The 27,488-nt window shown below is 39.7% G+C and overlaps 1 protein-coding gene across 2 annotated transcripts in view; it reads left to right on the top strand.

The window, feature by feature from the left end:
• Positions 1-27,488, top strand: part of AHCTF1 (AT-hook containing transcription factor 1) — a 75,969-nt gene that overhangs the window by 15,246 nt on the left and 33,235 nt on the right. For both annotated transcript variants that reach the window (XM_062210833.1, XM_062210832.1), the window contains exons 4-14: positions 3,109-3,289; positions 8,099-8,306; positions 9,854-9,970; positions 14,211-14,295; positions 15,249-15,399; positions 16,981-17,113; positions 17,203-17,384; positions 18,838-18,899; positions 20,025-20,153; positions 24,379-24,469; positions 25,495-25,584. In XM_062210833.1, the coding sequence (XP_062066817.1) occupies positions 3,109-3,289; positions 8,099-8,306; positions 9,854-9,970; positions 14,211-14,295; positions 15,249-15,399; positions 16,981-17,113; positions 17,203-17,384; positions 18,838-18,899; positions 20,025-20,153; positions 24,379-24,469; positions 25,495-25,584 (1,429 nt within the window). The remainder of the gene's footprint in view (positions 1-3,108; positions 3,290-8,098; positions 8,307-9,853; positions 9,971-14,210; positions 14,296-15,248; positions 15,400-16,980; positions 17,114-17,202; positions 17,385-18,837; positions 18,900-20,024; positions 20,154-24,378; positions 24,470-25,494; positions 25,585-27,488) is intronic.

Below are 27,488 nucleotides of genomic sequence, written 5' to 3'. Positions count from 1 at the left end.
CTTCCAGGTCTCATCTTCAGTATTTTCTTGTCACTTCTTAAAATGATTGACCCATTTCTAAATTGCCAGTAATTAGAGGGCATTTTTCTAGTGCTTTTTTGTATGTTGTTATTGATTTCACCATTCCTCCCCCCATGCTTTATCATAAATTTGATGTTTCTTATTGCTTCATTTTTAACAATTCATGCTACTCTGTTAGGGGCTGTCTTCAAACTGATATCCTTAGTGCTATTAGATCCTGTTCAGACATAACAATTTAGTATTAGTTTACTTTGGTGGGAAAAAATTCTGAAGTGCATGTATAGTTTTTTCATAATACATATTTTCCTTGAACTTTTTTTTTTTTTTTTTTGGACAGGCAGAGTGGACAGTGAGAGAGAGAGACAGAGAGAAAGGTCTTCCTTTTGCCGTTGGTTCACCCTCCAATGGCCGCTGCGGTAGCACGCTGCGGCCGGCGCACTGCGCTGATCCGATGGCAGGAGCCAGGTGCTTATCCTGGTCTCCCATGGGGTGCAGGGCTCAAGCACTTGGGCCATCCTCCACTGTACTCCCTGGCCACAGCAGAGAGCTGGCCTGGAAGAGGGGCAACCGGGACAGGATCGGTGCCCCGACCGGGACTAGAACCCGGTGTGCCGGCGCCGCAAGGCGGAGGATTAGCCTAGTGAGCCGCGGCGCCGGCCTTCCTTGAACTTTTTAAAGTCAGTTGGTATATATATAGTCATAGAAGAATAGAATTTTTCAAATTAAAAGGAAATTCAATGACAAAATTACAGTTGAAGAAAATCAGGCCCAGTGAGATATTGTGGGGCTCTGAAGTAGTTTATAACCTGGTAGTTTGTTGTTGTTCTTTTTAAATTTATTTGTTTGAAAGAGTAAGCACAGAGAGAAAGAGAGCCTTCATCTGCTGGTTCACTCCCCAGATGGCTGCAAACATGCTGAAGCCAGGAGCTTCTCCTGGGTGGGTCTTCCATGTGGGTGGCAGGGTCCCAAACACTTGGGCCATCCTTCACTGCCTTTCCCAGGCCATTAGCAGGAAACTGGATCAGAAGTGGAGCAGTCATGACTAGAACCAGCACCCATAATGGGATGCCAGTGTTGCAGGCAGCAGCTTAACTCGCCACGCTGCAACGTCAGACCCAACCTGGTTTCTTTTATGTACTTCCACATACTGATGGACAGACTACAGTAGAGAAAAGAATTTAGAGGTGTAATTAATTTAGCAATTTATTGAGTGCTTATTATAAAATAAAGCTATGTACTAGATTCTGGGGATAAATAGATTAATTGAACTTGGTCCATACTTTCAAAAAGTTTAATTGGAAAAGGCAAACAAATAAGATGGTTTAAATATTTTAATGAGTACTTTGATAGATTTACTCACTGGGGACACAAAGAATACTTGGATAATTTCTCAGAAGGGTTGGATATCTTGGGCAAAGAGACCAACATGGAGTGTTTGGGAAACTAGACTTAATTTAGTAATGGCTAGAGTTGAAGGAAAGGAGAAAATAGGGGCCAGAAATTGTAAGAATTCAGATTATGAATTGCCTTGCTTATAATTAGGTGCTTCCTCCTAAAGTCTAGAGTGAAGTAATTTTAAATTTTAAGGAGAACTCTTGGATATAAAAAAGCTCCTTGGACTGGGTCAGGAAGAGTGATAAGAAAATTAGATACAAAGAGACCTGTATAGTTCAAGTAAATAATGATGAGGAACTAAAGCAAAGAAATGAAGTAGAAATGGAGAGGGTGGAAGAGATTGAAGACATTTTCAGAAGGTAATATGGAGAGGACTCTGATCATCTGGATTAAAGTATTTGAGCAGAGCATTTAGCTTAGTGGTTAAGAGGTCCATGCACCACAGTCAAGTGCCTTTCTCCAGCTTCCTGTTGATGCGGACGGCTTTAGTAGTTATGTGTCTGCTCCCATGCAGGAGACCTGGATTGGGTTCCTGGTGAATGGGAGATCTCTCTCTCCCTCTCCCTCTCCCTCTCCCTCTCCCTCTCCCTCTCCCTCTCTTCCCTTTCCCTCCCTCCCTCCCTCCCCCGCGCTCAAATTTTAAAAATTGACTCATGTTATGGGATACAGCTCCATAAGGTAGCTACAAATAACTTTCTTTAAATAGTTCAAATCCTTGTTAAACGTCAGTGATCTAGGTACTGCCAGAGCTTTGTATGAATTCCAGTTGCCTAGAACACTTTTTTTTTTTTTTTTTTTTAAAGATTTATTTATTTATTTGAGAGGCAGAGAGAGAGTCTTCCATCTGCTGGTTCACTCCGCAAATGGCTGCAGCGGCTGGAGCTGAGCCAGTCTGGAGCCAGGAGCTTCTTCCGGGTTTCCCATGCGAGTGCAGGGGCCCAAGGATTTGGGCCTTCTTCCACTGCTTTCCTAGGCCACAGCAGACAACTGGATTGGAAGCGGAGCAGCCAGGGCTTGAACTAGCACCTATATGAGATGCCAGCACTGTAGGTGGTGGCTTCACCCAACACACCACAGTGCCAACCTTGACTAGAACACTTTCATAGAGAAGACTGGTTCTCTTTAGTCTGGTAAGACGTAAGGAGAACTTAAACATTTTATTTGTATGTTTTGTTGGTGGTTTTTTTTTTTTTTTTTTTACAGTATATTTTTAATGGAATGATTTCGTGTTCATTTTTAAAGGAGAAGAGGCTATATAATCTAAAGTGCTGGTTTAAGCCTTAAAATGAAAACATTAGAATTTTACACTTAGTGATTTTATGACCTGAGTAACTGCTTACTCTTTAAGCCTGGGGTTATCTCATCTTTAACAGATAACTACATGTAATTCCTACATGTAATTCAGTATCAAAGGATTATCATGAACGATGTATAATGAGCTCTCAGTAGACATCATTTATTATTCCAGCTACATGATTTTTAATATATTGAAATAATAGTATAGTTCACAATATATCTGAAGTTTCATTATGTTTGAATTCCGAAGTATTAGATGCAAATTTATGATTCTGTATTTGGAAATTTAAAATCTGTTTAACTCCATATTTTCTTTGTTAAGCTGTTAAAGTGTTAAGTGTTAAAGTGTTTTTGCACTTTATAGAAGAAAAGCAAATCATATATTCTGCTTTCTAGGTAACAGCTATTGAACCTATAATCAATCATGGAGGAGCCAGCGCAAGCACTCAGCATTTACATCCAAGTCTGCGGTGGCTTTTTGGTGTGGCAGCTGTGGTAACTGATGTTGGACAGATCCTTCTTATTGATCTGTGTTTGGATGACTTGTCATGCAGTCAGAATGAGATAGAGGCATCAGGTAATTTGTCATTTCTTACTTGAAATAAAAAATTAAAGCACCTGCATGTTCTGATGCAATGGATTGTTTTTTTAAAATAGCTAAAACTTTTTGTGTAGAAAATTGTTACATGTCTTTGTTTTATTGTCTTCACCTAGGCACTGTGGTAATATAGGTCTTGACAAAGTAAGGATATTGATTATTTATATACAATTATATACTTAAGATCTATTAATGTCAGAGGTCTAAAGACTAAAATCTTTGTTGCTTATCAATATAAAATTACTCAGCTGTATAGAATGTAATACAGTGTTTTTGGCATACTGTTTATGTTGCTATGGTTAGAACAGGATAGAAATAAAATAACTTAATAGGAATTAGCATAATGGAAAGTTTTCTCACAAATAATATCATAAAATAGAATTAATGCAGCCGGCGCCACAGCTCACTAGGCTAATCCTCCACCTGTGGCGCCAGCACCCCGGGTTCTAGTCCCGGTCGGGGTGCCGGATTCTGTCCCGGTTGCTCCTCTTCCAGTCCAGCTCTCTGCTGTGGCCCGGGAGTTCAGTGGAGGGTGACCCAGGTCCTTGGGCCCTGCACCTGCATGGGAGACCGGGAGGAAGCACCTGGCTCCTGGCTTCGGATTGGCCCAGCATGCCAGCCGCAACGCACCGGCCGTAGCGGCCACTTGGGAGGTGAACCAACGGAAAAGGAAGACCTTTCTCTCTCTCTCTCACTCTCTCTCACTGTCTAACTCTGCCTGTCAAACAAACAAAAAAATAAAATTAATACAATTCAAAGTAAAGGGAGATATGTTTTCTGTTTTATGGTTATATGCATAATATACTTTTCAGGTGCTTCTTTTTAAAAGAGATTATTGATTGGTTTATGTAGAAAGGAAGGGCTGACCTGAAAGCCCTATAGAACCTGTTTTATTGTAAATTTTAAGAGAGGTACCATTTGACCCTGAAACTTTGAGGACCTTCTTTTTTCCAAGATAAATTTATTTAGTTTTCATTTTTAAACACAAGGTTAATTTATTTGAAAGGCAGACTGATAGAGACAGAGGAGAAATGAGGAGTTTTTGGATCTGCTGCATTTGGCCTAGTGATTAAGATCTTTACATCCCTTACCTTGGTTCAGGTGTTGATTTACTCCAGATATTGAGTTCTCATCTTCCAGCTTTTTATCTCTTTTGGGGAGTGGAACCAGCAGATGTTGAGTGTGGTTTCTTCTCTCTGTCCCCTCTTCATTGCTGATCCTCTCTGCCTCTATCTCCTTTTTTTTTTTTTTTTTTTTTTTAATTTATTTGAAAGGCAGTTAGAGTGAGGAGTGGGGTGATTGGTGGTGGGGATTGACAGGGACCTTCCATCTGCTGACTTACTCCACAGATGGTTACAATGGCTCCAGGTGAAACCAGGAGCCCAGAACTCCATCCTGGTCTCCATGTAGGTATTCTCCATTGCTTTTCAAGGCATGTTAACAGGGAGCTGGGTGGGAAGTGGAGTAGCCAGGATTCAAACTGGTGCCCTGACATGAAGCAGATGGTATCTTAACTTGCTGGCACCACAGAGCTGGCCCCTCAGATTTTTATTTTTTATGTATTTGATAGGCAGAGTTACATAGAGAGAGAGATCAATCTCCATCTACTGATTCATTCCCCAAATAGCTGCAATGGTCAGGACTGGGCCAGGCTGAAGCCAGGAACCCAGAGCTTCCAGGTCTCCCATATGGGTTCAGGAGCCCAAGCATTTGGGCCAACTTTTACTGCTTTCCCAGGTGTATTAGCAGGGAGCTGGATCAGAAGTAGAGCAGCTGGGTCTTGAACCAGTCCCCATTTGGGATGCCTGCATCTCAGGCAGAGGCTTAACCTGCTGTGCCACAATGCTGGGCCCCCCTCAAAATTTTTTAAAAAGTCATCTCTTGGACTTCCCAGAAAATAATACACACACCATGCAAAATATATATTAATTGGTTGTATTGTTATCAGCAAGGCTTCCAGTCAACAGCAGGCTATTAATAGTTAAGTTTTGGGGGAGTAAAAATTTATATTTGGGATTTTGATTGCTGTACAGGAGGAGGCAGTCCTAATCTCCTCATTATTCGAGAGTCAGCTGAAACTGTTCCATTTATTGATATAGTTGTATGAATCATTTTTTCCTTAAGGGCTGCAAAATGATGATTTTTTAAAAAAAAATTAATTTGAGAGGTAAGAGACAACTAGAGTGAGCTCCCTCTACTGGCTCACTCCCCAAATTTGCACAAAGATTGGGGCTGGGCCGTGTTGAAGTAGGTATCCAGAAACTCAGTCTAAGTCTCTTGTGTGGATGGTAGGGATTTAACTAAAGTGATTACTTGCTGTTTCTTCAGGTCCACAGTAGCAGTAAGCTGGAATTATGGGCACTTCAACTGCCATCTTAACCATTATATCAAATGCCTGTATCCAGGGCTGGCATTAGGGCATAGTGTATGAACCCACCACCTGCAGTGTTGGCATCCCATATGGACGCTGCTAATGACCTGGGAAAAGCAGTGGAAGATGACCCAAGTGCTTGGACCCCTGCATCCACGTGGGGGAGACCCAGATGGAGCTTCTGGCTCTGGACTGTGGCTTGGCCCAGCCCTGGCCATTGTGGCATCTGGGGAGTGAACCATTGGATGGAAGATCTCTCTCTATTTCTCTATCTCTTCCTCCTTCTGTAACTCTTGACTTTCAATAAATAGACATTTTTTTAAAAATGCCTACTCTTGGCCGGCACCGCGGCTCACTAGGCTAATCCTCCGCCTTGCGGCGCCAGCACACCGGGTTCTAGTCCCTGTCGGGGCACCGATCCTGTCCCGGTTGCCCCTCTTCCAGGCCAGCTCTCTGCTGTGGCCAGGGAGTGCAGTGGAGGATGGCCCAAGCGCTTGGGCCCTGCACCCAATGGGAGACCAGGAGAAGCACCTGGCTCCTGCCATCGGATCAGCGCGGTGCACCGGCCACAGCGCGCCTACCGCGGCGGCCATTGGAGGGTGAACCAACGGCAAAAGGAAGACCTTTCTCTCTGTCTCTCTCTCACTGTCCACTCTGCCTATCAAAAAAAAAAAAAAAGTGCCTACTCTCAGGCCAGTGCCACGGCTCACTAGGCTAATCCTCTGCCTGCGGTGCCGGAACCCCGGGTTCTAGTCCCAGTCGGGGCGCCGGAATCTGTCCTTGTTGCTCCTCTTCCAGTCCAGCTCTCTGCTGTGGCCCCAGAAGGCAGTGGAGGATGGCCCAAGTGCTTGGGCCCTGCACCCACATGGAAGACCAGGAGAGGCTCCTGGCTCCTGGCTTCAGATCAGCACGGTGCGCTGGCCGCAGAGGCCATTGAGAGGTAAACCAACGGAAAAGGAAGGCCTCTCTCTCTCTCTGTCTCTCTGTCTAACTCTGCCTGTGGGAAAAAAAAAAAAAAGCCTACTCTCCAAATGATTTATTTTTCAGTCTGTCAACATGAAAACACACTTTCTCATTATATAGAACTGTTTAGTTATCCCGACATACAGTTTGTACAGAAGAGGCAGTATATTTACTATAAGTACTTATTTTCAGAATAAGAAGTTGATACTGAGTATACTTCCTGGTTCAATTAGGTCTTTTGTAAGGGGGGGACTTCACGTCCATCTTTTTGTTTATTTTGTTTTTGTTTTTGTTTTTGTTTTTGTTTTTGTTTGACAGGCAGAGTGGACAGTGAGAGAGAGAGAGACAGAGAGAAAGGTCTTCCTTTTGCTGTTGGTTCACTCTCCAGTGGCCGCCGCGGTAGGCGCGCTGTGGCCGGTGCACCGCGCTGATCCGATGGCAGGAGCCAGGTGCTTCTCCTGGTCTCCCATGGGGTGCAGGGCTCAAGGACTTGGGCCATCCTCCACTGCACTCCCTGGCCACAGCAGAGAGCTGGCCTGGAAGAGGGGCAACCGGGACAGGATCGGTGTCCTGACCGGGACTAGAACCTGGTGTGCTGGCGCCACAAGGCGGAGGATTAGCCTAGTGAGCTGCAACGCCGGCCTGTTTATATATTTTTAAAAAATATTATGATCTCATGAGATTTAACATACTTAGTGTGTTTAATTTAATTTATTTTCATGGTTTTTAAGATTTTAGTTATTTGAGAGATAGTATTATAGTCGGAGGGAGAGATGGAGAGAAAGGTATTCCATCCGTTGGTTCACTCCCCAAATGGCTGCAATGGCTAGAACTCTGCCAATCCGAAGCCAGGAGCCAGGAGCTTCTTCTGGGTCTCCCATGCGAGTACAGGGCCCCAAGCTCTTGGGATATCTTCTGCTGCTTTCCCAGGCCATAGTAGAGAGCTAGATTGGTAGAGGAGCAGCTGGAAGTTGAATTGGCACCTATGTGGAATGCTGGCACCGCAGATGGAGGATTAACCTACTGCGCCACAGCGCTGGCCCCTTCTAGATTGCTGGTATGAGCTATACCAGGATCATCTTAACATATCTCCTACTTGAGACTTGGAATCAGCCATTCCTTCAAGGAAAGTAGTTAGATTGTAGTTCTAAACTTGAATTAAATAATCATCTTTATTTTTTAAATGTAATGAAGTTGTATATCCACTTAAAGATTCTGATTTAGATAATATTTGAGATGGACTTAGAGAGTTTTTCGAGTTGATCCAATTAAACATTTTTAAAGTTATCCCATTAAGTAGATAAGGGTACCTTTCTGCTTCAGCATGCTTTATCACTAATTTTTAAATTGCCTCTATTTAATCAATACAGTTGATTCCATTTGTGGATTGAGTAATGGATGACATATTTGTTTTAATATGTGTTTATGTTGATACTATTAATTTTTGTTTTCAGACCTTGAAGTTGTAACGGGTATCCCAGCTGAAGTACCACACATCAGAGAAAGTGTGATGAGAGAAGGGCGCCATTTATGTTTCCAGTTAGTAAGCCCATCAGGAACAGCTATTTCAACTCTTAGTTACATCAACAGGACAAATCAACTTGCTGTAGGTTTTTCTGATGGCTATCTAGCACTGTGGAATATGAAAAGCATGAAAAGAGAGTAAGTATAACTTTTTTTTCTTAGTTGATTACTGGCAGTTTCTTTTTGAGTACAACAGCGAGTTATGAATATTTGAAAATTGGCATAATGTGAAAAGGATAGGGTAGCTGAAAGTAATTTTTCATTGCATTAAAGTATAATTTGATATTGTAAAGAATTCACTTATGGCCGGTGCCGTGGCTTAACAGGCTAATCCTCCGCCGAATTCACTTAACACATAAATTTTGGTTGTTTCTTTCAGTGTTTATATTGCAATTATGCTGTACCAAGTGCTAATAAATTATTGATTGTATTATGTAAAGATTAATTGTATAAGTTCTTTCAGAAGTATTTTCCCTCTTATCTATAAAGCAGCAGTTTAATAAAGTGTTCTCAATTGACAGAAACAATTTTTGAAAATCAAAGTTGTAGGCCGGCGCCGTGGCTTAACAGGCTAATCCTCCACCTTGCGGCGCCGGCACACCGGGTTCTAGTCTCGGTTGGGGCACCGGATTCTGTCCCGGTTGCCCCTCTTCCAGGCCAGCTCTCTACTATGGCCCGGGAAGGCAGTGGAGGATGGCCCAAGTCCTTGGGCCCTGCACCCGTATGGGAGACCAGGAGAAGCACCTGGCTCCTGGCTTCGGATCAGTGCGATGCGCCGGCCGCAGCAGCCATTGGAGGGTGAACCAACGGCAAAAAGGAAGACCTTTCTCTCTGTCTCTCTCTCTCTCACTATCCACTCTGCCTGTCAAAAAATAAATTAATTAATTAATTTTAAAAAAAGAAAATCAAAGTTGTAAAATACTTGTTGTAAAATGTCTCCCAACTATAACTATATTGAAGCTTTTAGTCTTTATAGTTAAAATTGCCTTTAAATATTGAAGAAAGTAGCAGAAAAGCATTAAGTGCTGTTAAGTAAAGGTCTGCTTGGCTTTTCAGCTGTTTGTAGCTGTCTAATTGTTTCTCTATTTTTTTTTAATTCTCCAAGTCATGTTGCTATGTTTTCTTTAGTAATTTATCTTTTAGAAAGTTGATTTCAACTCTCTTTGCTGTTAATCTTTTAGCAGCTCTTGTCTTGGAATTTCTTTTAAAGGAGTACCCAAAGTGGTACCAAAGTACCACTGATATCTCTTGGCTAATGTGCTTTTTAAGGAGTTCATGGGAACTCTTCAGTTTCTAACTTGTATTCTGTTTTAGTAGTGAAGAAACTGACTCTAACCTTAAGTAGCTGAGATGGAGTGTTGTAGCAGTGTTTGATCTCTTTGTAAGGTACTGCTTATTGGGAGTAGTACAATGTGATTGATGTACATGGATGTGATTTTTGATTACTAACTCACCCAAAAATGTGTATGTACTTTAGTAACTCTGACCCTTCCCATTTCTACATGGCCTTTGTCTTTCTTGCTCTGTATATTTTTGAAGATGACTTGACCATGCCCCTCAAATGATGTAATTTTAGGAATCATAAACGATTGTTTAACCTAGATTCTCACATGAAGACTTCTCTTTTCCTTTATGATAAGATTGTAACTTGAAAACATGAGCTATGCTGATATTTTATGTTTTAGGTATTACACACAATTAGAAGGTGGCAGAGTTCCTGTATATGCTGTTACTTTTCAAGAACCTGAAAATGATCCTCGTAATTGCTGTTACTTGTGGGCTGTTCAATCTACACAAGATAGGTAAGTGTGATACATGTAGTTTAAAAAAACATTGTCAAAAGTGAACTAATTTCTTCCAGAAAGCTTTGTACTATGTTATTTCTTTAGTGAAAGTAGTATAGTTCTTTCAGTGAATGGTAGTTGAAATTATTTTTAAAAAATGATTCTTATGTTTGAATAATTCTGAAATGTCACTAAGAAGTTATGCTTACTTGACTTATTGAGATGTTTTTTCAAAAGTAAGTTAGTAGGTTAAGTCAGCAATCTCTTGTTAGCCAATTTTTTTTTTTTTTTTTAAGATTATTTATTGGAGAGGCAGAGTTACAGAGAGGAGAGGCAGAGAGAGAGAGAGATCTTCCATCCACTGGCTCACTCCCCAGGTGGCCTCAATGGCCAGAGCTGCACTGATCCAAAGCCAGGAGCTTCTTCGGGTCTCCCACACCGGTGCAGGGGCCCAAGGACTTGGGCCATCTTCTGCTTTCCCAGGCCATAGTAGAGAGCTGGATGGGAAGCAGAGCAGCCAGGACTCAACCACTGCCCATATGGGATGCCAGCAGTTTAGGCAGCAGTTTTACTCATTATGCCACAGCTCCGGCTCAAGTTAGGCAATTTTTATGGCCTTATGCCTTTAAAAACATCTTTTCTCATTTAAAATGTCATTCCTTTTCCTATTTCTGTTATATATGCCTCACTCTTCTTTTTATTTACCCTCACTCTGTTCTGTAGTCACTCTCTTCACCTTTCATATTCTTACTAATCTTTCCCTGTCATAAGCTCTGATTTTGTTGCAGCATATGACTAATGAGAATTCTTTCAACTTAATTTCCAACTGATTAAGCATGTGCGTTCCTAATGCTGGAAAAATACAAGTAATTTTGTTATTTTTGATGCTTAGTTCTTTCTTTGGTGATGAAACAGTTAGGCTTGTGGTATAAATGATCTCAATAACTTACTGTTACTAGTACTTTCTCTTCCCAAGACCATCATATGTCAAGTTCTTGGTGACTGAACTGTGATCAATTTGGATCTTTGTGTTGGGTATATCCACCCCCTTTTTTTTTTTTTTTTTTTTTTTTTTTGACAGGTAGAGTTAGAGACAGTGAGAGCAAGAGACAGAGAAAAAGGTCTTCCTTCCGCTGGTTCACTCCCCCAAATAGCCCTTATGGCCGGCACTGCTCCGATCCGAAGCCAGGAGCTTCTTTCTGGTTTCCCATGCGGGTACAGGGGCCCAAGCACTTGGGCCATCCTCCACTGCCCTCCTGGGCCACAGCAGAGAGCTGGACTGGAAGAGGAGCAACTGGGACTGGAAATATGGGATGCCAGCGCCACAGGCACAAGATTAACCAAATGAGCCATGGCACCCGCCCCTAATATCCCCACTTTTATGTTATGTCTAAGCTTACACTGTAGTGAGTCAGTGGATGAAGAATTGGTTTACCACATTTGAAATTTGTCAGTCCTGGAGAAAATTGAAATGATAATACAGAAACAGCTACTGAGCTCTCCTATTGAATTGTATCCATAGTCCTATACTTTTGGTTGTAGTGTGGCCTAGTACCAGCTTGAGAGATGTGATTCAGGAAGGCCCTGTGGAGTGGGGTTTGAGGGAGAACGTGGATTGAAACAATTATATTCCATTTCTTTTTCCTTTCAGTGCTGTTGCTTAGGATAAGTTTTATAAATTATTGCTTTTCTGTGTTTTTTTGTTTGGTTTTTGATTTGTTTTACTTTTTCTAGATTTCTGACACTAAAGTCTAAAAAGAGTTCGCTCTTAGGTTATTTGGGACCATGGCAAATAAGTCTGCATTCATGTTTACTGTACAACTCTTGGTTTTACAGATTTAGCAACTTTTTTTTTTTAATTGTGTGTATATGATTTCCACTCTGTCCTTAATCATTAAGCTATCTGAATTTTCCTTCCAATTTTTAAAAACATTCTGTGAATTATGTTTTTGAGGTTGTTTTCAGAATTGTATATGTATTCTAAGGACATGAAACACAGTTTTAAATATGAGCAGGGTAGTGTTTTCTGTTTTTCTTACACTTGTGTCTTAATATTCACATCTTTGTTATCGACAACACATTGAGTAATTAGCATATGGGAACAGTGCTTTAGTGCTTTTTAAATCACTGTAGTACTTTTTACCTTATTTTAATAGGACAAGTTTAATGTGGTTTACAGTTTGGATTCTTTATTCCTAAATGACTTATTTTGGATTTGTCACGATAATTGGTACAAGATTGTTTTGAGATCTGGTATAAATGTCTATTTGATTAGGACCCTTAAATTAATGGGTGATGCACCTCTTTGAGAATCTGGTGATAGATATGATATACATTTGTGTGTAAATGTGTATATACATAAAACAAATGTAAATAAGTATTATATACAATTTAAAGGAGTTCACAGGCTGCCCTGTGCTTACACAAAGATCCACGGGTCAGAAATCCTGCTTTCAGTCACTTAGAGTAATTTCCTTAACAACAATGTGTGCTATTACAATGCCTGTTCTCTCCCCCATGCCTCCCATTAAATCTTATAGCACCTAGTTATGAAAATCAGAATAAAATAAAATTAAAAATTTAGTTTATAAGTCCAAATTGGGAAAACAGTTGGGGTGATCTTTGTTTCCCCATCCAGGTGATCATTTGAGGAAAAATTTAAAAAGAGGAAAAGGAATAATCACTGTAGAGTTAATATACCAACCATAAATTTACCTTAAATTGTTGATATAGCATTTCCTCAATTATAATAAAAGTCACATTTCCTTTTGTATGATCAGAAAGAAGGATGAAAATGACTGGTGGGTGTTCCCTTTAATGTTGATTGTATTTGTAGTCTATCTGGTTGACATTTGGGTTTTAGAAGTTATTTGGGCTTTATGGCCTGGGTATCTTCAGTGCACCAGTAACTCTTCTAAGGAATATAGCAACCTGTTAGATATAAAAATTTCTTTTCTAAAGCTTATGTTCCAGTGAGAAAGAGATAGTTGTAAATAAACAGACTAGTATAAATCTTTAATATAATTTTAGGTAATGATGTTAATAAATGAAGAAAATCATCTGGGAAAGAGGCTATTTAGAATATGGTAGACTATAACGAACTGTTTTAGGTATATAGCTATCTTTAGATAGTGTAGTCAAAAAGATTGGAATGGGCTGGCGCCATGACTCACTTGGCTAATCCTCCACCTGCGGCACCGGCACCCTGAGTTCTAGTCCCGGTCAGGGTGCCGGATTCTGTCCCGGTTACTACTCTTCCAGTCCAGCTCTCTGCTGTGGCCCAGGAAGGCGGTGGAAGATAGCCCAAGTGCTTGGGCCCTGCACCCCATGGGAGACCAGGAGGAAGCACCTGGCTTTTGGCTTCGGATCAGTGCAGCGCACCGGCTGTAGCGGGCATTTGGGGGTTGAACCAATGGAAAAAGGAAGACCTTTCTCTCTGTCTCTCTCTCTTTCACTGTCTAACTCTGCCTGTCAAAAACAAAACAAAACAAAACAAAACAGATTGGGATGAAGGGCAGGGAAGGGTGAGAGCCCTTGGAAGATCTGTTGGGAAGGGTACCCAGGTCTTAGTAAAATGTCTCAAAGAACACCAAGACCAGTAAGGGTAGAGGACAGAGCAGTCATATAAGAGAGCAGAAACGCCAGGATATTTAAGTGTTTGAATTTGGTCTGGCTGCCTCAGACTAATTAAGTCAGTTTCTCCTGTGAAGACCTAAGCATTGGTATTTTTTCCTAATCTCTAGTGATTCTCATATTTTATGGTATAGCCATCATCCTGGTGGTCCAGAGCATCAGCTTGATTTGAAGTAGAAGCATAACAAGATGAAGGGAAAACCAAGAAGGAGGAACAGAGATTATGTTGTCCCTTAAGGAAAGCTCTCTGTAATTGCCATATTATAATTCTGTTTATATCCCATTGGCTAGAATTTGGCTACAGGGCCACTGTACTTAGCTGCAAAGAAAGCTGGGACATATAGTTGATATATTTATTGTGCATATGTCTAAATAAAATATACCTATTGAAGGAGGACTATTGAGAAAGAGTATTGAGTCTCTGCCCTTAATTAGAATGAATTTTTAAAGAAGTTGTTGTTTCAAGGGACTTCATTTTGTGAAAATAACCAAATAAAACTGAATTCTTCTCAACCTTAGTTTTGTCACATTGCATGCAACCTAAGTTAATTTGGAAAAGAAGAGATGTGTAACCTTAATATGATGTCTAGTGTGTGTCTTCATTAATTTCGTATGTTTCTTTCAGTGAAGGGGATGTTTTAAGCTTGCATCTGCTTCAGTTGGCCTTTGGTGATAGAAAGTGTTTGGCATCAGGACAAATCTTATATGAGGTAAATTGTAATATGGGTTTGTTTGTTTTATTTGGAAAACAAGAGAGAGATTTTCTATCCACTGATTCATCTGCAACATCCAGATCTGAGCCGGGGTAATGCCAGAAGTCCAAACTTACTCTGAGTCACTCAAAAGGGTGTCAGAAAGTCAACTATTGGGGCCATCAACTGTTGCCTTCCTATGTGCATTAGCAGGAAACTGGATCATAAATGGAGGCAGGCTTCAATCCCAGGTACTCCAGTATGGGATGTGGGCATCCCAAGTAGTGGCTTAACCATCCTGTGCCACAGCGCCTGCTCCTGGAATATGACTTTATATGAGCCATTTAGTTCATTGTTTTTCTATTTTAAGTGTATTTTCTTTGTTTTAGGATGTGGAAAGTTCTTACATTCAAGTTAATACTGTATTTGTAGTATAGTATTTTACCAAGGTAGTACTCATAACTTCTCTGGGTATAATTTTTTTCTAAAATAGAGGAATTGGACTGACTCCTCAAGCTTGTAGCCTAATTGGCATCCAGGAAAAATAATCCTGCTTTGTTGCTCTAACACATCAAACAGTTAGCCATAGGATGCCTTTAAGAGGGTATATACATCTAGACTTTCAGATAACTACCTATGTTTTTCTGGCTGAATTCCTAAGAAATGATAGGATGCTACTAGGAGCCATATTTTGCCAGCCCTTACCTCCCTGACTATAGAAGAGAGTTCCTTCACCTAGTTTTTGAGGGATATATATATAGATGGATTTCAGGAACTCCATATAGACCACTTGAATTATGTGTGCAATTGATTTTCCATGATTTGTTTCTTTTTCTATGATTTGTTTCTTCAACCTAATATTTATATTTTCTTTGTATTGTGTGTTAAATCTTTAAATTTGGAGAATGTTTAATTTTAGAATGACCTTTTATTTAGAATCCTTTTAAGATTGTGTATCTTTTATGTTACAGGGGTTAGAGTATTGTGAAGAAAGATACACACTGGACCTGACAGGTGGCATGTTTCCTTTGAGGGGACAGACTAGTAATACCAAATTGTTGGGATGCCAGAGTATAGAGAAATTTAGATCTCATGGTGACAGGGAAGAAGCCATGAATGAAGGTTGGTTTAATGTACTATAACCATTTCTTGTAAAGTCTTGACTTAAGATTTATCATTTAAGATTTATGACAGCTCCTGGTTTCTAGAGTTTATATTCCTGACAGTTAAAATGGAGTACTAATTATAAAACTTAGGTCTCTGTAGATACAGGTCTGTAGGAGATACTAGTATTTCTTGCTCTTTACATTACTATATAGAACTCAAAAATCGAATTAATTAGGAAAATGAAGGATCCTTTTTTTTATTTATTTATTTTATTTCATAAATGTTAATTTACAAAGTGCAACTTTTGTATTGTTGTGGCTTCCCCCCCCACCTCCCTCCCTCCCGTGGCCCTCCCTCTCCCTCTCCCATCCCGCCCTTTATCGAGTTTCATTTTCAATTACCTTCATATACTGAAGATCAACTTAGTATATACTAAGCAAGGATTTCAACAGGCTGCATTCACACAACCGCACAAGGTATAGAGTATTGTTCGACTAGTATTGTTTTTAAGTTTCATAGTAAAACACATTAGATCCTTATATTTTAATCTAGCTCTCAAGATGTACAAAGATAACCTCTCTTCTTCCCTAGTGTGAACAGTTTCTGGATGTTTCCCTCTGGGTTTAGGCACTTTTCTGTTTTTGATGGGTAGATGGTGCCATGTATGTCAAATATGCCACATGATTGCCTTGAATTTTTTTTTCTGTCAAATATGCCACATGATTGCCTTGAATTTTTTTTCTGTCTTAAAAAGCATAATACAGTTGCATAGGTTTTCACATCCAGCATTGGTTCAAATTCCAGCCCTATTACTAATTGTGACCTTTGACAAATTATTTAACATTTCTCAACCCTTATTCTATAAGTATAATTGAGGGATCCTCTTGCCAAGGGTGATTGTGAGGATTAATTGAGATACTGTTAGAGGCTCATTCAGTTCTGGAACTGCTCACCAGGGCCTTGATTATATTTGTGTTTCTGTTGGGATTCACTCTGTCCTATTTCCCACCAGTGAGCCAGTTAAGCATGTTTAAGCAGCTTGTCATATATTCTCTCCCCTCATTCACATCTTTTTCCGTTTCTCATTAGTAGTGTCTCAGATTTATACTTTCTTCTTCCCCTGCTGATGCTTCTTACTCTATTCCTGTCTTTCCATTCCACAGTCACCATCCAGGTAGTCTGTATTTCCCTTCACTGTATAGTTAAACCATTCCTTTTCAACCCCCATTCCTCTGAAGAATTAAGCCTTAATGTCAAGGCATCCCTATGTACTATCCTTTGGAGAGTATTCATCCAAATAATTTTCTGCTTTCTACCTACATTGCTTCAAGTTACCAAGTTCATTACTGAAAATGAGCTGGAGTTTAACTTTCATAATGAGTACTTTTTAAAATGATCTTAAAATAGAGAAACAATCAAGATACAAGTAAATGCATCTCTTACACAAATGATAGCAATATATTTTAACAAACCAAATGAAATATGAATTAAGATTCTTGATTTATGAGAAAAATCTACATCTCTACAAAAATAATTCTGTAGGGATGATTTTATTTTGTGATTTTATATTCCATTAATTTTTTTTTTTTCTTTCAGCCCTATCTCCTGACACTAGTGTTTCAGTTTTTACCTGGCAAGTGAATGTATATGGACAGGGAAAGCCTTCTATTTATTTGGGACTTTTTGACATAAATCGTTGGTATCATGCACAAATGCCAGATTCATTAAGGTATGTATTCTTTTCTATTTTCTCACTCTTTCTCTGGTTTGTATATATAGCTGTTCAATGACCTAGTAATTTATGACATTTTCTTTTAGATCTGGAGAATATCTACATAATTGCTCTTATTTTGCTCTGTGGTCTTTGGACTCCGTTATAAGTAGGAGTTCTCCACATTACATCTTAGATATATTGGTACATGAGAGAAGTTTAAGTCGAGGAGTTCCTCCTACATATCCACCTCCTGAGCAGTTTTTTAACCCAAGTGCTTATAATTTTGGTATGTATTTTGTATTTTGGTATGTATATCTTTTGTGAGAAGTAATATACAAGAGTATGTACATGTGTGTGTGTGTGGGTAGTTTACACACAATGTGAGATCTGTTCAGAGCACAATCTTGTTAATATATGGATAACAGGCAATAAATTTGATACATGTAATGAAGAATTTAATACTCAATTGTTTAATAAAGAAGTTGTTATTATTTTGAGTTTATAAGAAACGATGTTAACTATTTCACATTTAACACATTTATAATAAGGGTTGTTACTGATTCTTATTGTGAAAATACTTGGAAAAGTTTATTTAGTCTTTTTTTTTTTTTTAAGATTTATTTAGGGGCCGGCGCTGTGGCACAGCAGGTTTAACGCCCTGGCCTGAAACGCTGGTACCCCATATGGGCGCCGGTTCTAGTCCCGGCTGCTTCTCTTCTGATCCAGCTTTCTGCTGTGGCCTGGGAAAGCAGTGGAAGATGGCCCTAGTCCTTGGGCCCCTGCACCAAAATGGGAGAACTGGAACAAGCTCCTGGCTCCTGGCTTCGGATCGGCGCAGCTCTGGCCCGTTGTCGCCAATTGGGGAGTGAACCAGCAGATGGAAGACCTCTCTCTCTTTGCCTCTTCTTTTTTGACAGGCAGAGTGGACAGTAGAGGGAGACAGAGAGAAAGGTCTTCCTTTTGCTGTTGGTTCACCCTCCAATGGCCGCCGCGGTTGGCGCGCTGCAGCCGGCGCACCGCGCTGTTCCGATGGCAGGAGCCAGGTGCTTCTCCTGGTCTCCCATGGGGTGCAGGGCCCAAGCACTTGGGCCATCCTCCACTGCACTCCTGGGCCACAGCAGAGAGCTGGCCTGGAAGAGGGACAACCAGGACAGGATCGGTGCCCTGACCGGGACTGGAACCTGGTGTGCTGGCGCCGCAAGGCGGAGGATTATCCTACTGAGCCGCGGCGCCGGCTTTGCCGCTTCTCTCTGTGTAACTCTGACTTTCAAGTAAATAAATCAATCTTAAAAAAAAAAATGTGTTTAAAAAAAGAAAGATTTATTTATTTATTTGAAAGAGTTACAGATAGGGAGAGATACAGAGAGAAAGAGTGAGAGAGAAACTCTTCCATCTGCTGGTTCACTCCCCAGATGGTACAACTGCCTACCCCCAGCACTTCTTCCAGGTCTCCCATATGGATGGCAGGGGCCCAAGTACTTGTGCCATCTGACTCTGCTTTTCCCAGTCTAGGGAATTGGATTGATAGATCACCTGGGACATGAACTGGCGCCTACCCCACAGGTGGTAGTTTTACCCACTATGTCATAACACCGGTCCTTGGAAAAGTTAATTTAAAAATTTGTTCTTTATGATTGAGCCTTCACTAGCCATCTAGCTTTAGGACATAATTTGTTGTTTTAAGCCATTTACATATATGTAAGTGAGGTTTTTTATAATCTTCATTACTGTTTTTTTAGATGCCACTTGTTTGTTAAACTCAGGAGTTGTTCATATAACTTGCACTGGCTTTCAAAAGGAGGTAAGTAACAGCAGTGTAGACTGTTATTTGAACTGAAGTCAGATCTTGGAATATACTTGATTCATGGATTTAAACTTCAATGTTAATTATAAACTACCATTTGAGCTTAAATGGTAGCTTCTCCTAGTTTTATGAGATTAATATCACTTAGTATTGATAGTCTGCCAGAGGAAGCATTGGGGTGTTTTTAACAGCTTTATGTAGATGCTAGCTACTTAATAGCTAGGAAGTGAATAGGTCAATGCTTACCATGTCCTTTTTTTTTTTTTTTTTTTTTAATTTTTATTTATTTGAAAGGTAGTGACAGATCTTCCATGTGCTGGTTCACTCCTTGATGGCTGCAATGGCTGGGTCTGGGCTAGTCTGAAACCAAGAGCCTGAATCATCTGGGTCTCCCATGTGGGTGGCAGGGGCCCAAGAACTTGGACCGTCTTCCACTGCTTTCCCAGGTGCATTATCAGGGAGCTGGATCAAAAACATAGCAGCCAGTACTCAAAACTGGTGCTTTGATACAGGATCCCAGCATTGTGGGCAGTGACTTAATCTGCAACACATGCCCAACCACATCCTTTTTTATCCTTCTTAGTTCTCTTCAGAGAGCTTAAAAAGAAATGAAGTAATGTAAAGAAGGTTTACCTAGCACAGTGGCACAGTACAATAATAAGTTCACTATATTGAAAAATATTTTTCTAGGGAAATATGATGTGGCAGACCTTTTAATAATCAGCCAAATGTTAGTGAATGCCATGCTTATACTTGGTATCAGACTTCTTTTGCATTACATCAAAAAGAGTAAGCTGCAGGGTGCATGTGTGAAGTTAATCAAGATTTGTCGCCAAATCTGTCAGCTTTAGTGAATATAACAGGCTTACCTTTAGAGAATATAATGGGGTTATCTTTTGTAAATATACATACGCCAGCTAAAATACCCTTATCAGTAGTATTATCATTTATAACTAGTAAGCACTGGTTTAGCTCAAGAATTTTTGAACCCTTTTCCTTGCAAGGAAATGTAGTCTTTCATTATTTTTATTTAGTTTAAGTGTGAACTAGAGTCATGATCTGTTAATTATTCTTAAATTTGATGATTTAAGTACTGATATCTTACTAATTTATCTACTACAGACTGTGACTTTTTTAAAGAAATCAGGACCATGTCTCAATGAAGTCATTCCTGATGGTTATAATCGATGTCTTGTTGCTGGCCTTCTCTCACCAAGACTTACTGATACTCAGCCTTCCAGTTTAAGTCAGGTGAGATGATTTTTAACTCTTGTTTCTTTTCTGTTGGATCATATGTCATTAGCTTTCTATTATAATAACAATCTATTATATAATTTTTATAAAATTAGGTGAAGTAGTTTAGCACCCACAATACAAGATCCATAGCTGTGATCTTGGGTTTAGCTTAAAAGTCATACTCCTGGCCGGCGCCGTGGCTCAACAGGCTAATCCTCCGCCTTGCGGCGCCGGCACACCGGGTTCTAGTCCCGGTCGGGGCACCGATCCTGTCCCGGTTGCCCCGCTTCCAGGCCAGCTCTCTGCTGTGGCCAGGGAGTGCAGTGGAGGATGGCCCAAGTGTTTGGGCTCTGCACCCCAGGGGAGACCAGGAGAAGCACCTGGCTCCTGCCATCGGAACAGCGCGGTGCGCCAGCCGCAGCGCGCTACCACGGCGGCCATTGGAGGGTGAACCAACGGCAAAAGGAAGACCTTTCTCTCTGTCTCTCTCTCACTGTCCACTCTGCCTGTCAAATAAAAAAAAAAAAAAAAAAAGTCATACTCCTAGTTAGACCTAAGAGACCATAATTGGGCAGCAAGTTCACTTAGTTTGTGTAAAAGGATATAGGAGGGGAAACATGCCATGATTGCATCGGGCATGTCACAAATGGAAGTCCTCATTGTGCTTTAGGGGCTCTTTTTCAGCACTCAGGTAGAACAGTATAGGTGCAAGACCACATGAGTAGAAACAGTCTTGGCTTAGTTTATGGTCTTGGTGAAGCTCATGGTCTATAGTGTTTTCTGGGAACTTGTCAGAAATCTAAGTTCTTGATTCTTGCGCTAGAGCTACTGAATCAGAAACTTGGAGTCAGGCCCAACAGTCTACCTAAAAATTTTTTTATTTATTTGAGAGAGAGGGAGAATTCCTATTAACTTTGTTCTTTAAATGTCCCCTACAGCTGAGGGTCAAAGCCTGGAGCCAGTATCTCAATCTAGGTTTCTTCACATGGGTGACAGGAAACCAACCAATTGAGCTGTCACTATTGCCTCACATGGTCTGTATTAGCAGGAAGCTGGAATTTGGAGCTGGAACCAGGAAACAGTGTTTAACTCCTAGGCCAGACTCCCACCATCAGTCTGTGCTTTAATATACTTATATGTGATTCTGATGTAGTAGTTTGAAAACCATTTTCTGTGGATCTTAGAAAAGTCTGTTAGCTACTCCTTAAATAAAAGGTTTCTTTTGGGGGAAAAATAATTAAAAAACAAAGTCTGTTAGTGAAAATTCTAACTTCCTACAGCAAAATGGTGATAGGACTCAGACTGCAGGTGCAGAAGCCAAAATCTTCCGATGGATATTTGCAGTCTGTTACAGTTCTCCTAGTCCCAATACATTTTGCCTGTTAGGAGATAGTCATTCAGTCAGCTCGTGATACAACCATTGCACAATTATTTTAACTTTGTGTTTGCTAGGAAAATGTGTTAGAAAGAAGTAAATCCTCAGTCTGTCTACTTTCTACCCAAGTATTGTTTAAGTTACTTAGATAATTATAGATATGTTACATAATAAATTCCTAGAAAAAGAGCCTTTAAATATCAGTTGAAACGTAAATATTTTTGCTATTGGTTTAATACCCACAGTTGAAACTTAATGTTTAATTGCATGGAAATAAATATTGAGTACTATTAATATCTGGAGTTTTTTCCCCCTCCATCCCCTTTTTATATTATTGTATTCATTTAGATATTATTTGCTATGTAGTCATATAGTGATCTACATTAACATTTTTTCTTGTATAATATTTGCTAATCTTAGTTTCCAAATGACTTTAAAAAAAAAAGGAAGAAAACAACAACCTTGTCCAATCTGTTAACATAGCCTTATTTTTTTCTCATCTTCCTTTATGATTTTTCTTTTTCTGGAACCTTATTAGATAAATGATATTCTGGTTGATCTTTCTTTTTCTTTTTAACTTATTTATTTGAAAGCGTGAGAGAAAGATATCTTCTATCTGCTGTTTGACTCCCTAGCTGGTTGCAATAGCCAGGGCTGGGCCAGACTGAAACCAGGAGCCAGGAGCTTCATCTTGGCCTCCCACGAGGGTGGCAAGACCCAAACACTTGGACGTCTTTTGCTGCTGTTTCCAGGCCATTAGCAGCGGAGCATCAAGGACTCAAACCAATGCCCATAAGGGCTGCTGGTGTCACAAGTAGCAGCATTACCTGCTGCTCCAGAATGCCAGCCCCTGAGTTGATCTCCTAATAGTTTGTTTTTGCTTCCCAACTGTTTTGCTCTCACTTCTGATTGCACTTTCTGGGAGATTTCTTCTTCCTTATCTTCCTTTGTGTTAGATGTTTTAAAAATTGGTCTTCATTTTAAATTTACATGAGCTCTTACTCTTTGATCATCCTCTTTTTGTCGTATTTTGCTCTTTTATGAGGGTACTTGAAATAGTTCATGGACAAATCCAATTAAAAAAAGTTTTTTTGGGTGCAAAAATTTCAGAATCCATGTTTTTTCATAATATATATTTTCCACTAACTTTCAAGATTCTTTGTGTTATGCATAGAATATCTGTTTACATTTAAATTTTTTATTTAAAAGAATAAACCAAAATAAGGTAGTTCTTTGCATTATCTGTACTTACTTTGGAGTCATTTTTCTTTGTATTGTTATGGTCTTGATGCTGGTGACTATGCTCAGATGTTTGATAGGCTGCTTGTCGATCTGTAAAATGAGTCAGTAACACGTTAAACTTTTTTGCGTATGTGAGTAGAGTTTATTTTAGAGTTTCCTTTATTTTAGGATGATAGACTGGATTTGGACCATTTTATTAGGGAATCTCCAGATACTACCCATTTGTTCTGGGTCTATGAGAAGAACGTCAGGCCGTTACTCTGCAGTTTTTTGCTTCAGAATATCAGGAGGGTGGGGCTGTCCAGTCCATATACCAACCTTCTTCAGGATTTATTTATTTATTTAAAAGGGAGAGTTATAGAGAAAGGGGGAGAGCGATCTTCTATCTGTTGGTTTCTTCCCCAGATGGCCTCAACGGCCAGCACTGGGCCTGGAACTTTATCTAAGAGCCACGAGTTTCTTCCGGGTCTCCCACGTAGATGGCAGGGGCCCAAACAGCTGGGCCATCTTCCACTGCTTTTCCCAAGCAGGGAGCTGGATTAGAAGTGGAGTAGCCAGGACATGAACCAGCATTCATAAGGGATGCTGGCATTGCCGGCAGAGGCTTTACCCGCCAGGCCATGAGACCAACATTTTATGTTTTCTATGAGTATTTAAACTTGCTAATCTGACCTCTGTGTTGTGTTTTCCAATTAGAAATAATTTGTGAATAATTTGAATTGAGAAAACTAAAAGTATATGAAAGCATATAGACATTAACATTTTGTTGAGCATTCCTGTATGCATCTCTATTCTCCATATACATGAAAAGAATGATATCACATATGCAGTTGTATATATTTATTGACCAATCAGGATTTGTATTTCTCTTAATTACTTATTTATTGATTTAATTTTTTTCTGAGTTGCTTTTCTGTTTACATATATTCTTTGAAAGATATAGATGTTTACCGTTCCTGTCATAAATTTTATAGATATTTCTCTGTTTTTCTCTTAGAATACTTTGGTTGATGGGCATTTGGATTGTTTCTACTTTTTGATTGTTAGAGTACTGTGTGAAGCAGAAGTTTTTGTGTGAGCATGCACTTTGAAAGTGGCTGTACCGGATCTGGCATTGTGGCGTAGCTGGTAAAGCCAGCACCTGCAACACAGGCATGCTATATTGGCACCTGTTTGTGTCCTGGCTACTCGGCTTCCAATCCAGTTCACTGCTAATGGCCTGGGAAAAGAAGAAGATGATGGCCGGAGTGCTTGGGTCTCTGCCACCGATATGGGAGATGCAGAAGTTCCTGACTTCTGGCTGCAGCATAGCTCAGCCATGGCTATTGCAGCCATCTGGGAAGTTAACCACTGGATGGAAGATCTCTCTTCTCTCTCTTTCTGTACCTCTGATTTTCAAATAAATAAATCTCGGGGGGAAAATGGGTATACCATTTTACATCCCAACTAGTAGTGAATGAATATTCCCACTTTTTTGCAAATCCTAGCCAATGGTTATATCTTTTGGATTAGAGCCATCCTAGTGGATCATAATGATTATTTAGCCTTTAAAATTTTGTATTGTGAACTACAAGTTCTTGCTTTTGATCTGATATTCATTCTTTCTTCCAATGCATGATTTAGGAGGAACAGTTAGAAGCTATATTGTCAGCAGCAATTCAGACAAGTTCTTTGGGACTTTTGACTGGTTGTATCAAAAGATGGATAACAGAAGGTAAGATTCTTATCTTTAACAATAAAACATCGGTTTGTTCAACACCATCAATTTACTGTTTGTTTTTTAGTTAAACTTATTTTGTGATAATTGTAGATTCACATAAGAGAGCTTCTGTATACCCTTATACCATGTTTCCCTCCAGTAGGGTGGCAGCCTGTAGGACAATATCACAACTGGGATCTCTCAATTTGCCCTTTTAAAATCATACCTAACTTGTCCCATTCCATTTCTAACCACTGGCAACTGCTGATCTGTTCTCTGTTTCTATGATTTTATCATCTCAAACATGACATAAATTGAATCAAATAGTAGTATGACCTTTAAGGATTGACTTTTTTTCATTATGTGAAATTCTCTGGCTTTATCTAGGTTGTTGAGAATATCACTCTCACTTTTTATACACTGTTCACACCCACACTTCACTTACATTATCTTTTGTTTGAACCATTAGAGAATAAGATTTTTCTGAATAATTTCGAATATGATACCATGCTTCTTTTCTTGTATATTTCAGTGTTGTTTGCTTCTATACACAGAGACTTTCAGCACAAAACTATTTTGTGATTGTAAAAAGTTTTATGATTGTCAAGAAGGTTAACACTGATTGACATCTTACCAGTTGTCCAATAATGTTCTTCTCCGTAATTTTTTGGAGAGAGTCTAGAATCATACTTTGTATTTAATTTACATGTCTTTTTAATCACTCTTAATTTGGTATCATTTCTATATCCTTGTCAAAGAAATTAACACCTAAAGAATTTTGTTCTGTTCTTTTATAATGTGCCTTTCAATCTGTGTTTATCATTCTTTTCTTTGGGAATAGATTCAAGTTTTACATTTTTGTTTCAGAAGCAGTTCACCCTAAAATGGTATACTGCCTGATGTGAGGCACTGATAATATAAGAATGTTCCCATTTAAGTTGCTTTTCCTTTGTTCATTTGGTCATGGTGCCGTCTGCCAGGTTTCTAGTGTTCTGTTTATAATTAATGATCCTTATGTGTTTTTTCTTTTTATCATTAAGAACAACCAAATTCTGCTGCTAATTTGCACTTTGTTCTTGAATGGACATGGAATAAAGTGGTTCTCACAAAAGAGGAATTTGACCGCTTATGTAAGTATTGAAAGTCTATGGTTGCTCACTTTAGCAGCATATAGACTAAAATTGAACAATGCAGAGAAGATGGACATGGCCCTTGATAGATATATCAGCTACCATGATTGGATCATTATTTTTTTTATATATATGTTTGTGTGTATAAATGTTACACTGTTACCCCATAAATATGTCCAGTTATTGTGTGTCAGTTAAAATGCACATGAAGAAGTCTGTAGATTTAGGGTGGAATAGTTAAAGAAGCTGAGTAGCAGGGTAAAATCATCACCCTGTCCTCCGCTGACATGTCATTATGCCAAGTCTTGTTCTTCTTGACATTCTTGTTTATTGGTCTGATGTATACTAACAACTGAACTTTGAAGATAGAGTTGACAAATACTTTTTACAAGTTGTTCTCAACAGAATTTTTAAACAAAGTTTATAGGAAAACTTGGGGATTTCATACTATTTTAAAGCCAGACTTAAGAAACTGTAAGCACGAAATAAAAGTATTTCTGGGGCCAGCATTAGGACACAACAGATTTAAACTATCACTTGCAATATTATCATCCCATAATGGAATGCCTATTCAAGTTCTAGCTGCCCTTCTTCCCATCTAGCTTCCTGCTAATGCACCTGGGAAGGCAGCTGATGATGGTTCAAGGACCTGGGCCCCTGCCACTCATGTGGGATACCAGGATGGAGCTCCTGACTTTGGTTTAGCCCAGCCCTGGCAGTTGCAGCTATTTGGGGAGTGAACGAGCATGTGGATGATCTGTCATTCTATGTTTCATATAAATATTTTGTACAAGTGGGACTCCACTTTAAAAAACTTTTTTTTTCCAGTAACTTAGTACAATTGAAGTGTGGAAGAATGTCTGATAATTCAGTATCAGGGTAAAAATTATTTTTCAGAGGAAAAGGCTGTTTTGTAAAAACAGTAACTTATATTCTGAGTATACTATAGTGTTGAACTTGATAATTAAGACTTTGTTGCTGCCTTGAGCTTCTTTGTTAATGGATATTTCAAAAATATTTTAAAAAATAATTGTTTTAATGTACTGGGGTAAAACAAACTAGAATTTCATTTTAAGAAGAATTTTAGAATTCAGATAATTGTTTTCTACAACAATTCTACATTAAATACCAAATGTAATTTAATTACTTTTTAGAAGTAAATCTGTATCTTCTGATAGGTACTGTTTTATAAAGAATTAGGAAACAAACTATCTGAGACCAGATCCTCAACTTGATTCGCTGGTTTTGAAAATATTTTCTGGTTTTCTTGAAGGTTATTTCTAGCTTGTCTATAAATTTCATATGGAATTATTCTTTCAAATAATAGGAATTTGAGATATTTTGTATTTCTAGTTTTTTTTTTGTTTTTTTTTTTGGGACAGGCAGAGTGGACAGTGAGAGAGAGAGACAGAGAGAAAGGTCTTCCTTTTTGCCGTTGGTTCACCCTCCAATGGCCGCCGTGGTAGGCGCGCTGCGGCCGGCGCACCGCGCTGATCAGATGGCAGGAGCCAGGTGCCTATCCTGGATCACATGGGGTGCAGGGCCCATGCACTTGGGCCATCCTCCACTGCACTCCCGGGCCACAGCAGAGAGCTCACCTGGAAGAGGGGCAGCCGGGACAGAACCGGCACCCCGACCGGGACTAGAACCCAGAGTGCTGGCGCCGCAAGGTGGAGGATTAGCCTAGTGAGCCGCGGCGCCAGCCTCTAGTTCTTTTTTATTAAGCATAAACAAGGTGTTTTTAAATGCAATATTTGTTATTTATTTGAATGGCACAGTGACAGAGGGAAAGAGAGAGATCTTAGGTCTGCTGGTTCACTTTGCTAATGGTGGCAATGTCCAGGGTGGTGCCATGCCTAAGCCATGAACCTGGAACCTCATCTAGGTCTCCCACATGGATGGCA

Source organism: Lepus europaeus, chromosome 14, assembly GCF_033115175.1.
Source record: "Lepus europaeus isolate LE1 chromosome 14, mLepTim1.pri, whole genome shotgun sequence".
NCBI classification, from domain to species: Eukaryota; Metazoa; Chordata; class Mammalia; order Lagomorpha; family Leporidae; genus Lepus; species Lepus europaeus.
The sequence above is the reverse complement of the archived record's forward strand: the minus strand, read 5'-3'. Positions and strand labels throughout refer to the sequence as shown.